The sequence below is a fragment of the Chiloscyllium plagiosum genome, chromosome 30 (assembly GCF_004010195.1).
Source record: "Chiloscyllium plagiosum isolate BGI_BamShark_2017 chromosome 30, ASM401019v2, whole genome shotgun sequence".
NCBI lineage: Eukaryota > Metazoa > Chordata > Chondrichthyes > Orectolobiformes > Hemiscylliidae > Chiloscyllium > Chiloscyllium plagiosum.
In genome coordinates this window covers 32,646,287-32,660,954 of record NC_057739.1, presented here as the reverse complement: position 1 = coordinate 32,660,954, position 14,668 = coordinate 32,646,287, and the positions used below count along the sequence as shown (strand labels likewise).

At 37.1% G+C, this 14,668-nt stretch overlaps 1 protein-coding gene and 1 non-coding gene across 12 annotated transcripts in view; both read left to right on the top strand.

Annotated features, from left to right (window-relative positions):
• The window catches only part of LOC122564877 (disabled homolog 2-interacting protein-like), a 684,630-nt gene that overhangs the window by 618,837 nt on the left and 51,125 nt on the right, over nucleotides 1-14,668 (top strand). For all 11 annotated transcript variants that reach the window (XM_043720268.1, XM_043720274.1, XM_043720269.1 and 8 more), the window contains 3 exons: nucleotides 7,934-8,078; nucleotides 10,200-10,344; nucleotides 14,013-14,249. In XM_043720268.1, the coding sequence (XP_043576203.1) occupies nucleotides 7,934-8,078; nucleotides 10,200-10,344; nucleotides 14,013-14,249 (527 nt within the window). The remainder of the gene's footprint in view (nucleotides 1-7,933; nucleotides 8,079-10,199; nucleotides 10,345-14,012; nucleotides 14,250-14,668) is intronic.
• Nucleotides 12,742-12,844, top strand: LOC122565027. The gene has a single exon (XR_006316063.1). It is a non-coding gene; the product is annotated as a U6 spliceosomal RNA (small nuclear RNA).

The window sequence follows — 14,668 nt, the reverse complement described above, 5'->3', positions numbered from 1 at the left end:
TCCAATGTAATCAAGTCCTTGTGTTAGCATGACAACCAGAATAGCATGCAGTATTCCACCTTTGACTTAACCAATGTTTTATAAAATTGTAAAGTTGCATGGGTTTCTGCCGGGTGCTCCGATTTCCTCCCACAGACCAAAGATGTGCAGGTGGATTGGCCATGGTAAATTACCTCGTAATGACCAAAGCTGTGCAAGCTAGGAAGATTAGCCATAGGAAATGCAGAAATTGAGGCTGTACAGGACATTGACTAAGTCAGATTTGGAATATTGCATGCATTTCTGGTCTCCTTCCTGTCGGAAGGATGTTATGAAACCTGAAAGGGTTCAAAAAAGATTTACAAGGATGTTGTCAGGGTTGGAGGATTTGAGCTATAGGGAGAGGCTAAATAGGCTGGGGTTGTCTTCCCTAGAGCATCGGAGGCTGAGGGGTGGCCTTGTGGAGGTTTATAAAATAATGAGTGAAATCAACAGGATAAATAGACAAGGTATTTTCTCTGGGGTGGGAGAATCCAGAACTAGAGGGCATAGGTTTAGGGTGAGTGGGGAAAGATATAAAAGGGATCTAAGGGGCAAAGTTTTCACGTGGAGGGTAGTGCGTGTATGGAATGAGCTACTAGAGCAAGTGGTAGAAGCTGGTACAATTACAGCATTTAAAAGGCTATATGAATAGGGTGGGTTTAGAGGGATATGGGCCAAATGCTGGCAAATGGGACTAGATTAGGTTAGGATATCTGGTTGGCATGGACAAGTTGGACCAAAGGATCTGTTGCCTTGCTGTACATCTTTGACTATTACGGGGATTGGTGGCGGCGACGGTATGTCTAGGTGAGAGTTGGTGCAGACTTGATGGGCTTAATGGCCTTTATCTGCACTGTAGGGATTCTGTATGCCTCCTTCACCATCATGTCTACCTGTGCTGACACCTTCAGGGATCTATGGACCTGTCCACCAAAATCCCTTTATTCCTTAGTACTCCCTAGGGACCTTCCATTCATTGCATATGTCCTTCCCTTATTAGACCTTAAATGCATCACCTTGGGACTTATCTGTCCAGTTTACCAGCTGTTCAATGTCAGACTGTAGTTTTATAGCATTCTTCACACTTTCAAAAACACAACCGATTTTTGTCATCTGCAAACTTATTAGTTATACCTTCTAGACTCACATCCAAGTAATTAACATATGTAACAACAGCAAGTGTCCCAGTACCAATCCCTGCTGTACACTGCTGGTCACAGCGATCCAATCACAAAACCATCCCTCCACTATCAGTTTTTGCCTCCCTGGTTGTAATCCAGTTTGCCCACTTTCCTTTGATTTCACAGGTTCTTAGCTTTTAGACTAGTTTTCTATGTGGGACCTTGTCAAAGGCTTTACTGAAGCAGATATAAACCATCAACTGCACTACCCATGTCAGTATATGTAGTCACCTTTTCAAGCATCAATTACATCAGCCAGGAAGAAACTCCCTTTAAAAAATCTGTGCTGACTATCCCTGAAGTTGCTGATCAGTCCCTGCCTTTCCAAGTGTTGATTAATCCTGTCCTTCAGAAATTTCCCAATAATTTCCCTACTACTGATGTCAGACTTGCAGGTCTGTAATTAGGCCTATCCCTGCTGCCCTTCTTAAACAAAAGAACACATTAGCTATCCTCCAGACATCTGGCACATCACCTTTGGCCAATGAAGTATTAAATATCTCTGCCAGAGCCCCAGCAATCCCCTCCCTTTCTCCCATTGCAGCCTGGTGTACACCTCATCAGGTCCTGGGGACTTACTCCTTTGTTGGGAGGCCAACAAAATAATTGTCGTATTTTATTTCTAAGCTCTACCCAAATGACATAATTTGAAGAACCTTCTAAGATATCCTCCCTCATTACTGCAGTGATGTTTTCCTTCACCAAAACCCCACCAACGGCAGAAAACCTCCCAGGAAGGATATTAAATCCATTCAGGTGCAATGCATCCAGCTTGTACATGTCCCACTTAGCTCAGAAACTGGCCTAATAATCCAAAAATCTAAAACCCTCCCTCCTATACTATCTCTTTAGCCACACATTCATCTGACCTACTTTCCTATTCCAGTACTCAGTAGGAAATGGCATTGATAGTAATCTGAACCTTAATAGTGTCCATCTTTCACCTACTGCCTAATTTTCTGAATTCCTGTTGCAAGATCTAATTTCTTTTTTCAGCCATGTTGTTCAACATGTATCGGAACTGCTGACTGTTCACCCTCCTCCTTCAGAATACTGTGTAGCTGCTCTGAGACATCTCTGACCCTGGCACAATACAGGAAACAAGCTATTCGAGAGTCTTAGTTGCTGCCACAGAACCACTTGCCAGCTCCCTTTATAGTCGAGACCTCTGTCCCTCTCCCAGTTTTTTTCCTCCCCTGCTTTCCAGCAGAACCAAACAGGATGCCACAAACTTGATTGATTTTGCTTGCCCCTGAGAGACCATCCCCCCAACAGTATCCAACACAGTGTACCTGTTTGAGAGGCGGAAATGGCCATTACCTGTCCATGCTTACGAGACTTCTTGGTTGTTCCTCAACCTTTTTCTACCTGTATCACTCTTACTTGTGGTGTGACCAGCTCGCTAAAAAAAGGTCTCTGTGTTTATTTCAGTTTCCAGCATCTGCAGTATTTGATTTTATTATGGTTTCATCACTTAGTCTGGATAACCATTATGTTAGCTTATTAATGGGCTTTATGAACAGCTCCAGTTTTGTTTTAATTTTTCACTTGTGGGAAGTAGGTGTCACTGGCTGGCCAGCATTTATTGCCCATTTCTAATTCCCTTAAGAAGGTCGTGTGAGCCACCTTGAACTGCTACAGTCCATGTACTGTAGAAAGACCTACAATGCCATTTGGGAAGGAAGTCCAGGATTTGAGCCAGTGACAGAAAAGGAATGGCGATGTATTTCCAAATCATTGTGGTGAGTGCTTGGAACGGAAGTTGGTGTTTCCATGTATCTACTGCCATTTGTATTTTACAAGGGTCACCTTTTGTGTTTAATTTACTGGTAGAAGACAATTACAAGAACACACTATATTGGCAAGCTCATATATTTAAGGAGAAAGTGAGGTCTGCAGATGCTGGAGATCAGAGCTGAAAATGTATTGCTGGAAAAGCGCAGCAGGTCAGGCAGCATCCAGGGAACAGGAGAATCGACGTTTCGGGCATATTTACCTTTTTACTTTTTCTTCTAACAGCTTCAGACATGTGTTCTTCTGAGGTGGGGAAAAATATTCTTTGACATTGCTTCAGTCTGTGTTTGACATTGCAGTAAGAAAAGTAAAACTATGAAGATCACTTGAGTGGCTTCTCAAGAGTTTTGATTTATGTTTGATTCTTCCTTTAGAATTTTTTTCAGTGTTTGTCAGAATCTGTGAAAATTCTGACACTATTGTTTAGTCAGGTCAAAGAGGGGCTAAAGCTCCTTTGACTCAAAGGATTCATTAGGTCGAGATTGATAGATGCTGTGATTCCCTTCATAATTAAGTTCAAGGACCTCTTGCCCATTCCCATAAGGCAAAACTAAGCTCAAAGCACAAAGAAAGCCTGCACTCTAATGCAGAATGCTCTGAGCTACCTCTAGGCTCGCATTATTTCTACTCTAATGCACACTTCTTCAAACAAAGGAGATATTTTTTACACTGTTGTTATTCTCTTAATAAGATACATTCCTTTTTAACCTCCTTCCTCCACACCCCACCCCAACCTTCCATTCCTGAAGGCACTGATTCTTGATGATTATTCTTCCACAAGTGGTTACCAACCTTGAGCTCCACACTGTAATGACCAGTTGTGAGCCACAATCACCTGTCTTTCAGATGGGTGTCAAACTAAGGCCCTAGCTGCAATTCCAGGTGAATGTAAAACACCCCAAGTATTCTGTGGTTGAAGAGCAGGGGAGTTCTCCCTAGCTCCCTGGCCAATATTTATCCCTCAGTAAATATTTTTTTAAAAGCTTATCCTTATCACATTGCTGTTTATGGGATCTTGCTGTGAACCAATTAGCTGTCTCATTCTCAACGTTACAACATTGACTACACTTGAAAGGTTGGCTGTAAAACACCTTGGGACATATAAGTGTGTTGCTTTCAGTTTTACTGCCAAAATGTTGTTCATGGCACCAGAAAATACCTTAAGTGATGGTGCTTATTCTGTTTCCTGTTTGAGCCAAACATATCCATTCTCTTAACAATCTGAAGAACTAAGGGAAGCTGTTTGACTCAATACAGTGTACATTTAGGCAAAAGAACTATTGCAATTCATGTGTTCATTTATTTTAATAATACTGGGTGGTTTGACAAGATGCTCTTGATGCTGTTCTTTCACTGGCAGATTAAGATGATTTAGCACACATGAAAGGGAAATGTAGGTTTGTGTAATTTTGCAGAAATTCAACTGAAAAAAAAATAAAATTAACAGAACAGAAAGACTTGCAACTACACCCGCCTGATCTTTTTTCTTGTTCGGCTTTATGCATTTCCAAAAATTTTTTTAACAGCAGCTTTTTTCCCCAAAAGATTAATTAATTTGCTATTTCAAAAGCAAAAAAACTGAGTTGCTTGACATCTAAAGGTCATTGACCTGAAATGTTAACTTGGCTGTTTAACTTGCTGAGTACTTTCAGCATTTTGTGTTATTCACAATGTACTATAATTGTCACAATGATTTAATATTATGACTGTACAGGACATTGGTTAGGCCACTGTTGGAATATTGTGTGCAGTTCTGGCCTCCTTCCTATCAGAAAGATATTGTGAAACATGAAAGGGTTCAGAAAAGATTTACAAGGATGTTGCCAGGGTTGGAGGATTTGAGCTATAAGGAGAGGTTAAATAGGCTAGGATTGTTTTCCCTGGAGCGTCTGAGGCTGAGGGGTGACCTCATAGAGGTTTATAAAATCATGAGAGGCATGGATAAGATAACTAGACAAAGTCTTTTCCCTGGGGTGGGAGAGTTCAGAACGAGAGGGCACATGTTTAGGGTGAGAGGGGAAAGATCTAAGGAGCAGCTTTTTCATGTTTAAGGTGGTACGTGTATGGAATGAGCTGCCAGAGGAAGTGGTGGAGGCTGGTACAATTGCAAAATTGAAAAGGCATCTGGATGAGTATATGAATAGGAAGGGTTTGAAGGGATATGGGCCAGGTGCTGGCAGGTGGGACTAGATTGGGTTGGGATATTTGGTTGGCATGGATGGGTTGGACCGAAGGGTCTGTTTCCATGCTGTACATCTCTATGACTCTATGATTCTATAATAGAAATGTGCTTCCCTGTTGTTTTATATAATTACTTACACCATGAACTGAACAAATAAATGAAAATTCAAAAGCAAAATACTGTAGCTGCTAGAATTCTGAAATAAATATCACTGCAAAGCATTTTTCTTGTATTCACCTTCAACTCTTTCTCAGGCTTTGTTTTCTGCTGAACTTGCAACTTTAAAAGACAGGATAAGACTTTTTCTCCTCCTGTGACTATTTAATTAATCAAGGTCTTTCACCTCTTATTGAACTTTTTTTGAACTGAACAGTGATTAACTCTGGTTCACATTATTAACATTCACATGATGTGGTTATTGTAAGCAAAAAACTGCCAGCAGTGTGGTTTGAAAATAAATTTAGTGATATGTTATATACATTGAAGCCCAATGCTGTGTAATGATGGAACCCAATCAGAATGCAAATTTAGCACAGTGTTTAATAACTAGATCTTCCGAAGACCTGTGAAACTCTGAAATTTAGTGCCAATTCAGGGTGATTGTAAACATTTGACCTGGCACTAATTTGAATGAGGAGAAATTTGAAAGCGTCATTTCTATCATTGCCCTAATTCAAATGTGGTCTGTTTAAAAGCTGCACATCCATAGCAAAGGGAAAATGTTACCTGAACTAACATTTAATTAAAATGATTTTGAAAAGGCGATTGATATGCTTCACTATTCTATGGTCTCCACACTACTATAAGTTATTTTCAATATTACAATGCATTTTGTTTTTTGAATATATAAAGGCATGTCTTTTAAATATACATCATTATAGTTAAAATTAATATGACAATCTGACTCCCAAGTACAAGTGTGAATGAATTTGCCTTTTGTTCAGAGAGTTTCACTAGTTGGTTTACTGACTGGTATAAAATGTTAATTATCTTGGACATTGTCTCCACTTGCCTTAACATGCAAGTACATTGAATGCCCTAACCACCTCTTTCCTGACTGAAGCATCTAAATGATGGTGAACCATGCCATTACTAAAATAAATGGGAAGGCTTATCACAGAATGATTTCACTCTTCTGATCATATTGTCTATGACCAAATGGTTTACATTTTGTAGCTGAATTTCTGTGTTGAATACAAGTTATTGTAGTCCATCATTATGTTTGAGTAATATGAAAGTTACAGAGAGCTAATGCAATGACTATCATCTCAAAGCAGGCTGTTGTAGTAAAAATATTTCATGTTTCTACTCCAGGAAAGAAGGTACATATTTTTTCAATTTTGTGTAGTATTAGAATTAAATGAAATAAATTAAAGAACTGTAGTTGCTGGAGTTTTGAAACAAACAAAAACAGAAATTGCTGGAGAAACAGCAATTCAAAACTGAAAAGGGGGCACTGGACTGAAAACATTAACTCTGTTTTCTCTGCACAGATGCTACAAGACATGCTGAATTTCTCCAGCACTTTGTTGGTTGGTATTAGAATTGAGTCCTCTGGTTTGTTAATGATTACAAAGTAATTTGTTCTGTAATATCTGTAAAAATGGCATTTCATGTAGATTGATGGAAATACAAAACCTTTCTTTAAATAATGTTTGCCATGTCAAGCTTCACTTTTATGCAGTTGATAGGATTCTTCTGAACAGCCAGCTACTCAAAAGCACTAAGTACTAACTTGAGTATGGTTTCATCATCTAAACATATGAACAAATATTTCTGTGGTGTTTCAAAGTAAGTAGATATTTTGGTGATTATTTTGGAGATATACAATGAATACATCTTCATCTATTAGTCAACAATGTTGTGTTTTGCTGTACCTGTTTTCCTAATTAACCTGTTCAGGGATGTTATTACCAGACCTCTGCGACAGGTAGGACTTAAACCAGATTTCTTGGTTCAGGGGTAGGGATGCTACCTCTGTATCACAAGAGGGCCCGCTAATTGATAGGACGGACTAATGCAGATATTGTGGATCAATGGTGCTGGAAGAGCACAGCAATTCACAAATGCAGATATTGGACAAACCTAAACCCACCGAGCATTTAATGAAGCAGCGACAAGAGTTTTGTTGAATTCTTGTCAGAATGGAAAGATTTTATTTTCAAATAACTAGCATCACAAATAATAGTTTTAAGTTGTGGATGCCTCTGTCTGGTCAGCCAGTAAGAGTCAATGGTACACAAAATGGGAAACAACACTTAGAATCAAATATTGAGTATTAATTAGAGGAATGAATCAAAAATCTCTGCTAATGGGAGATGTGTTTAGGGGATAGTCCATGGAATTTATACCAGCACTGTAACCATGACATCGGAGAACATACAAGCAAAAACTGACTGGCAGTAAAAACAAGGTTGGTCGGCAGTCTTGTGCTAACCCGTTTTCACCTACCAATGGTCCTAATTATCAGCTTTCCTCTCTCCCTGGCTTACAATACTCCATTCCTTCATCTGCCTATCTTTCTGTCCCTCTGGGCTCTGTTTCCACTATTGCATACTTGTTCTCCCCTCCCCACTCCCTTCAGCATAGCTTTTCCTAGCAACAATCAGTTCTGAAGAAGGGTCACCTAACCCGAAATGCTAACTTTTTTTGTCTTTCTCTTCTCAAAATGCTGCCAGACCTCCTGGGTTTCTCCAACTATTTCTGGTATTGTTTCAGTTATTAAGTAACTTGGTTTTAATATTCTCTTCCACAGGATTTCTTGACAGATTTAATGATGTCTGAAGTCGATCGTTGCGGTGACAATGAACATCTAATTTTTCGAGAAAACACCTTAGCAACCAAAGCAATAGAAGAGTATCTAAAGTTGGTTGGCCAGAAGTATCTTCAAGATGCACTTGGTATGCCAGGAGGAAGTTTGTAAAACAAACACTAAGCAATCAGAGTTGAGATTTACAATATGCTAAATTTTCTTTAATTGTGCCTTTTTAAGTATGTTAAAGCATTGCTATGTCAAAATAAATAAATTCATGAAATTTCAATTTCCAGTGATTCTTTATCTGTTAGTCCATAAGAAAATAGTCTGTTTTTTTGGAGGGCTCACTATAAGCCCTTCTACTCACCATTTTTAAATATACAAAATATTATTAAATATTTTAACTTAAATATTACATTTTAAGGAAGGAAAGATGACCTCTTCACCTCTATTGTTTAATCTTGAAGGACAAGAATATGCAGCTATGGGGAGTAATTTGTAACCGTTGCAGATTGCAACTGAAATACCATTGTTGAATTTACTCATTTAACAAATGGGCGGCACGGTGGCTCAGTGGTTAGCACTGCTGCCTCACAGCGCCAGAGACCTGGGGGTTCAATTCCCGCCTCAGACTGTGTGGAGTTTGCACGTTCTCCCCGTGGCTACGTGGGTTTCCTCCGGGTGCTCCGGTTTCCTCCCACAGTCCAAAGATGACAGGTTAGGTGAATTGACCATGCTAAATTGCCCCTAGTGTTAGGTAAGGGGTAAATGTAGGGGTATGGGTGGGTTGCGCTTCGGCGGGGCGGTGTGGACTTGTTGGGCTGAAGGGCCTGTTTCCACACTGTAAGTAATCTAATCTAAAAAAAAATTACAGAATTATTCAATACTAACATGAAATAAAAAGAAAACCATTGCAGGATGTGTCTGTTTGCAGCCAAACCAATAAAAAAGTAATTGGTCTTATTCATACTTTTTTGGTGATGTGAAAATTATTGGACATTTTTATTTTCTTGTATCTGTAAGAATGAACAATGGAAGCAGAGAATTTTCAGCTAAATAGTTTAACTTTGATTCTAGCCTCAGGTAGAATTTAGGTATGCTTACTTTCTTCTCTGTATTATTCTTCAGTTCTGTTTCTTCCCAACTTCAGTTTGGCTAATACCATCTACTTTTTGCAACTGGGAGAACAAGATCATGTAGTGCCCTCATTCTCTCATGATGAGACCAACCACTAGAAAATGTACGAGGACCTCCATTTGTTCTCTCTAGTTAAAGCCTTCCTTTCTACAGAAGTGTGTTCTGCTGCTACAAGATTCCTTTTCACAAAGGTTGACCAAGTTTATAAGTTTGCAATGTGTAGGATCACAAAAGTGAGCCTATATCCAGCACTTTTATAACACTTTGATCATCTGTTTATCATTGGTTTTCCTGGATCTTCGCCCTGCTCCAAGAAAGAGTGTGATGCAATAGATAATATGTGATCGCTGGAAAAAATAATGAAAAGCCATCTAAACCAGATGTGCTGCATAGAGATGCATTTCCTGTTGTTTGATCAGAATCATATATCTTACCTTTACATCCAATTGTTATCTGTTGGCAGATGTTCCTTACACTGAGGGCACCCAACATCTGTGGGTCAACATTATAATAGAATGCATTGGTTTCAGAAGAAACAAAATAAATAATGTGAAATTACAAGTTAATTTCTAGTCGACAGACATTTACTTCAAAGTTATATTTTCCAGAACCTCTGGTACAGTAACAGCTTGATGAGAGACATCAACACATCAAAAGAAAATTATTTGGGGAATATGTTTGCGTCAATAGTTGAACATACAGTTTGTTTTAACATTTTTGTCTAGACAGGAAAGACTGACTATTCCTCTAAATTGTATTTTGCCTTGGAATGTTTTCAGTTGCATTTTTAGGAATGTAGGAAATTGTTTTTGTCATGAATTCCTAGTAATGCTTTGCAACAATCTTTTGTTGAGAAAATGACAGATTTCTGATGCTGCTTATTTTTCTCAGTATTCCTATTGGTATTAGTTCAGCTACCAGTAGTAATGCATTATACTCAAGTGTTTTAAATCCCTAATTATAGATTGCATTTGAATACATTATTCAACTAATGATTATAGAAAATGTGAGAAGACACATTTTTTGCTTTTTACTGCCTTTAAATAAGTGCTGCCATGATCAAAGTTAAAGATTTCTTTTAAAAGAGAGAGATATTTAGCTGGCAATAATTTATTTCTGTTTTCAACAGGAGAATTCATCAAGGCTCTCTATGAATCAGATGAAAATTGTGAGGTGGATCCAAACAAATGCTCATCAGGAGACCTTGCTGAGCATCAGAGTAACTTGAAAATGTGCTGTGAGCTGGCATTCTGCAAGATCATTAACTCATACTGGTCAGTTATATTTCAGTGAAGCTTTTCATTGATGTTTTTCTTTTATTAATCACTTGGTAAGTTCATGAACATAGTTAGGCCTTTGAAAGGAAAAAAACAGCACATTGTTCAGTCTCTAAAAAAGATAACATTCCCTGTCCTGATGAAGGGCTGCATCAGAAACCTTGCTCAATATTTCTGCTTTTCAGATGTAGATAGAACCATTAACAGTTTGAAATATCTTTTGTTTTAATTTTGAATTGTCACTTTGATTTCATTTATTTTCAGACTTAAAGAGCAGATGTACATTTAGTCTGAAACACGTTGTATATTCATTACCAAGTATGTTTATTTATAAACAACAATTAATGTGTTTAAGCTTTATTTTGCTTCTATGACTCTAAATAGTTTTCATAGCAGTCATAGGGATTAAATACAAAACTTGTAATTAGTTTCCATCTGTGCAATGTTCCTTAATTTCTAAGAAGTATAGATATTAGATTTGAGCACGGAAAATCCAGTAGGTTATAAAAAATTATTAACTATATTTAATTACTGTCAGCCCCAGAACAAATAATGAACACATGCATTATATCTATCCTTTATCTTATTTTTGTTGTACAATTAAATAACAAACAGCAAATGTGAATTGCTACGTACAGCAGAAGCCTAAAGAACAAATTTAAAATTCCACCGCCTGACTCCTAAACTGCCTCACTGAATACCTATAATAATTTTTATAGTCTTCCTTGTAACTTTGACTGATCATTAATGCTCGGTAGCATTTCTTTTTAATTATTTCATGGGATGTGAACATTGAGGGCAAGGTCTGCATTTATTGTCCATGTCTAATTGTCCTTGACTAGATGGTGGAGAGCAATTTTCTTGAACTGCTGCAATCCATGGGGATAGTTACACCTACAAAGGTACACCCACAAGAGCCTTTAGGGAGGGAGGTTGGTGCTTATTGGAGAAATACATTGTAAATTAGCAGGGGTCCAGTTTTAATTTATAGCACTAGCAATATATTTTTATTTTATTAGGGGCCAGGGAAATCTAATGGTAATTTGAAACTTGAATGCATCTTGTCCACCTGTAGAAGAGTGTGTATAATACTGTGAGGAAAGGTTTTCTAGGTAATTGTTTGGAATCATCACTTTTCCCTTAAATCTTCTGCAGGAGTTGTTCTAACACCTTGACAATTTTTTAACTAACAAATAAAACATTGGCAATGTCTCTATTCACTCTGATAGTAACCAGATGCTTAAAAATGTATACAAGGTTGGATTATTTTGCAATAGATAACTGTGATCATTATCACTCCAGTATTCAATAAGAAATATTTCTTTGGAAAGAGAAGCATTTTCCCTTAATGTATGTTTACGGACATTTTTGTCCAGCTCTTATCCCAAATAATTTTCCTCTTCACCTTTCAATCAGTCATGATAACAGTGGATTATCATGTGAAAATGAACTCAGATGGCATTGTTAATATAACTTATACACCTTTAAAGTTGTTAGCAGTGATTTAATAATGAAAAAGGCTTTTATTTACACAGAGCCTTTACCACCTCCCAGTTCATTAGGTAGCTGCCGAGACATTTTCACCTGCAGCATCTTTTGAGCCTTTACTGGTTGGTATGCAGATGGACAGATCTTTCACAGCCATGTTAATTTTATCATGTAAAAAATATTGGGTGTCTGTGATATTTTACATTGGCTAGTTTTTAATACGCACAAATTTAGATTTAAAAAGGTAGATGCATAATCAAAGACAACTGGTTTTGGTTAAGGTCTTTAATCTGTGCTGTGCTGTAAAACTTACACAAAAGAATATTTTTCAAGCTCTTGTTAATCAGAATCAACTGATTACTGTTGCGTGCATGATATCTTACTGGCAAAAATTGATTTATCACAAAAATCAGGGTAATAACTGAGTATGTTAATTACTGTGTAAAAATGTTATTCATTCATATTCTTACACTGCACATTTGAGAGGATAGTTTAATTTTGGTTGTGGAGTGCATTAAATTTAATTAGTAACTCTATCATTATTAACTATTTATAAATCACATGGTTGAAAATCATATCACTATTAATGGAAACTTACTTACAATGCAGGCTAATATTTGAAGGTGCTTTTATCTTTGATATGTAGCCCTTAGGGAATAGGACTTAAATGGAGATGTATGACCTTTGTATGCTGTTGTCCTTGAAAATGTTATCTGCTACATCCCTCTACCCGTGAGAGACCTGTCAATGCTGGGAGCTCATAATTCCCTTTGATAAAGCAGTAGCATTTAGCTCTGCACTTTAACTTTAAAATAGAGGAGACACAATACTAACTCCAATACAAAATGGTAGGACCTTATTATATGAGTAAGATTTTATACTTATTTAACAGACAACTATCTGTGGCTGCTTTTACAGCACATATACTAAAGTTGGAATGATACAGAGAAGATTAGCATGGCCCCTGCGCAAGGATGACACGCAAATTTGTGAAGCATTCCATATTTTTTGAAAAAAGACAACTATCATTGGATGCACACTTCTCCATAAAATAGTTTTTAAACAACCAATTGTAAAACTGTTCACAAAAAATATCACTTTGTTTACAAGTAAACTGGAGCATTACATATAAATTATTAACAATTTCAATATTAATCTGTTTTAATGTATAAATTGTTAAATATTTATTACAGACATGTATTATGAGTCTTGTCAATAATTATCATCAAAAAATCAATTGTGCAACTAATGCAACATAATTTCTTCAACAAAATGAAACTGAAAAGTACTGTCATGATTTATTGTGTGTTTTTAATGACTAGAGCCCTTATTTCTCCATTGGGTAAGTACATCACCATTACTATTAATCATGGAGGGCACAACAAAAGTTCAAACAACACTTATTCAGTAAAGAAAGAGCCTGTTCCTGTGCTACGCTTTTCTGTGTTCTAAATTCAGCTTTTTAATTGTGTAGAATCTCTGGAGTTTAGAAGAATGAGAATTCATTGCATAGAAACTTGCAAATGTCTTAAAGAAATAGCCAGAGCAGACAGAGAAAGGATGTTTCTCTTAGATGTTGGGTCTAGAACCAGAGGATACAGTCTCAGAATGAAAGTCAAGCCATTTAGAACCACGATAAGGAGGAAATTCTTCATTCAGAGGGTCGTGAATCTTTGGAATTTTCATACCAGAGGATTGTGGAAGCTCAGTCATTAACTAGACAGAGATTGATAGATTTCTAGTTGCTAATGATATTAAATGATATGGGGATGGTGTAGAAGTATGATAATGAGGATGATGATCACCCGTGATCTAGAATGATAGAGCAGACTTAAGGTATATTCCTGCACCTGAGTTAATATGATCCTAAAGGAGCTTTTTAACAATAAGAACGTCTGGTATTTTTAGTAAACTTTTCTTGCATAAAACTGAGTTACCATAAATTTTATGCAACATGTTTTCATTTCTTTTGTTGTGTTGTGATTGATTTATAATATTTTTGTTATGTAATCATAAAGTATTTCAACTGAAGAAGAAATTTAGTTATTAAAATCTTAACATTTCTGATGATGAGCATGACTTTCACTAGCTTTAAAAGATATTTCTTTTCTGTTTAAGTACCGACAATATAAATGAAGGAAAATAATTTCACTTGACTATAACAAATTGTTCCACAGCGTATTTCCACGAGAACTGAAGGAAGTGTTTGCATCATGGAGACAGGAGTGTAGCAACCGTGGACGTCCTGACATCAGCGAGAGATTAATTAGTGCTTCCCTCTTTCTGCGGTTCCTCTGTCCGGCCATTATGTCCCCTTCTCTCTTCAACCTTCTGCAGGAATACCCAGATGACCGCACAGCCCGCACTTTGACTTTAATTGCCAAGGTTACTCAAAACTTAGCTAATTTTGCAAAGTAAGTATTTTTGTTGGCTTCAATTTAAATATTTCATCAAATTAACTGAATCAAATGCCTTCATACTTTGCCTGAAATTAATCTATGAAGAAAACAGCAAATATAATGTGTGAGTGCACACACTAGAAACCTCACATAACTATATAGGCATGCAGATGTCTACAAATGTGTAACATGCTTTTTTCCATAGCTCTAGGTATCTCATCAGACAAGTTAAATTTATATATGCAGCTCATTCACTCTACCACTTGAAAGTTAAAAGATTGCTGCAATAAATATTCAGTTATCCATGTTTTTGAACCAATGTAGTCAGTCAATCATACGGAGAAAACAAATGTACAATGTCAGACCTCCCTGCTTCATGATGACTAGGACAGACCAAATCTCAGCAATTGAGTCTTATCTGAACCCACATAGGC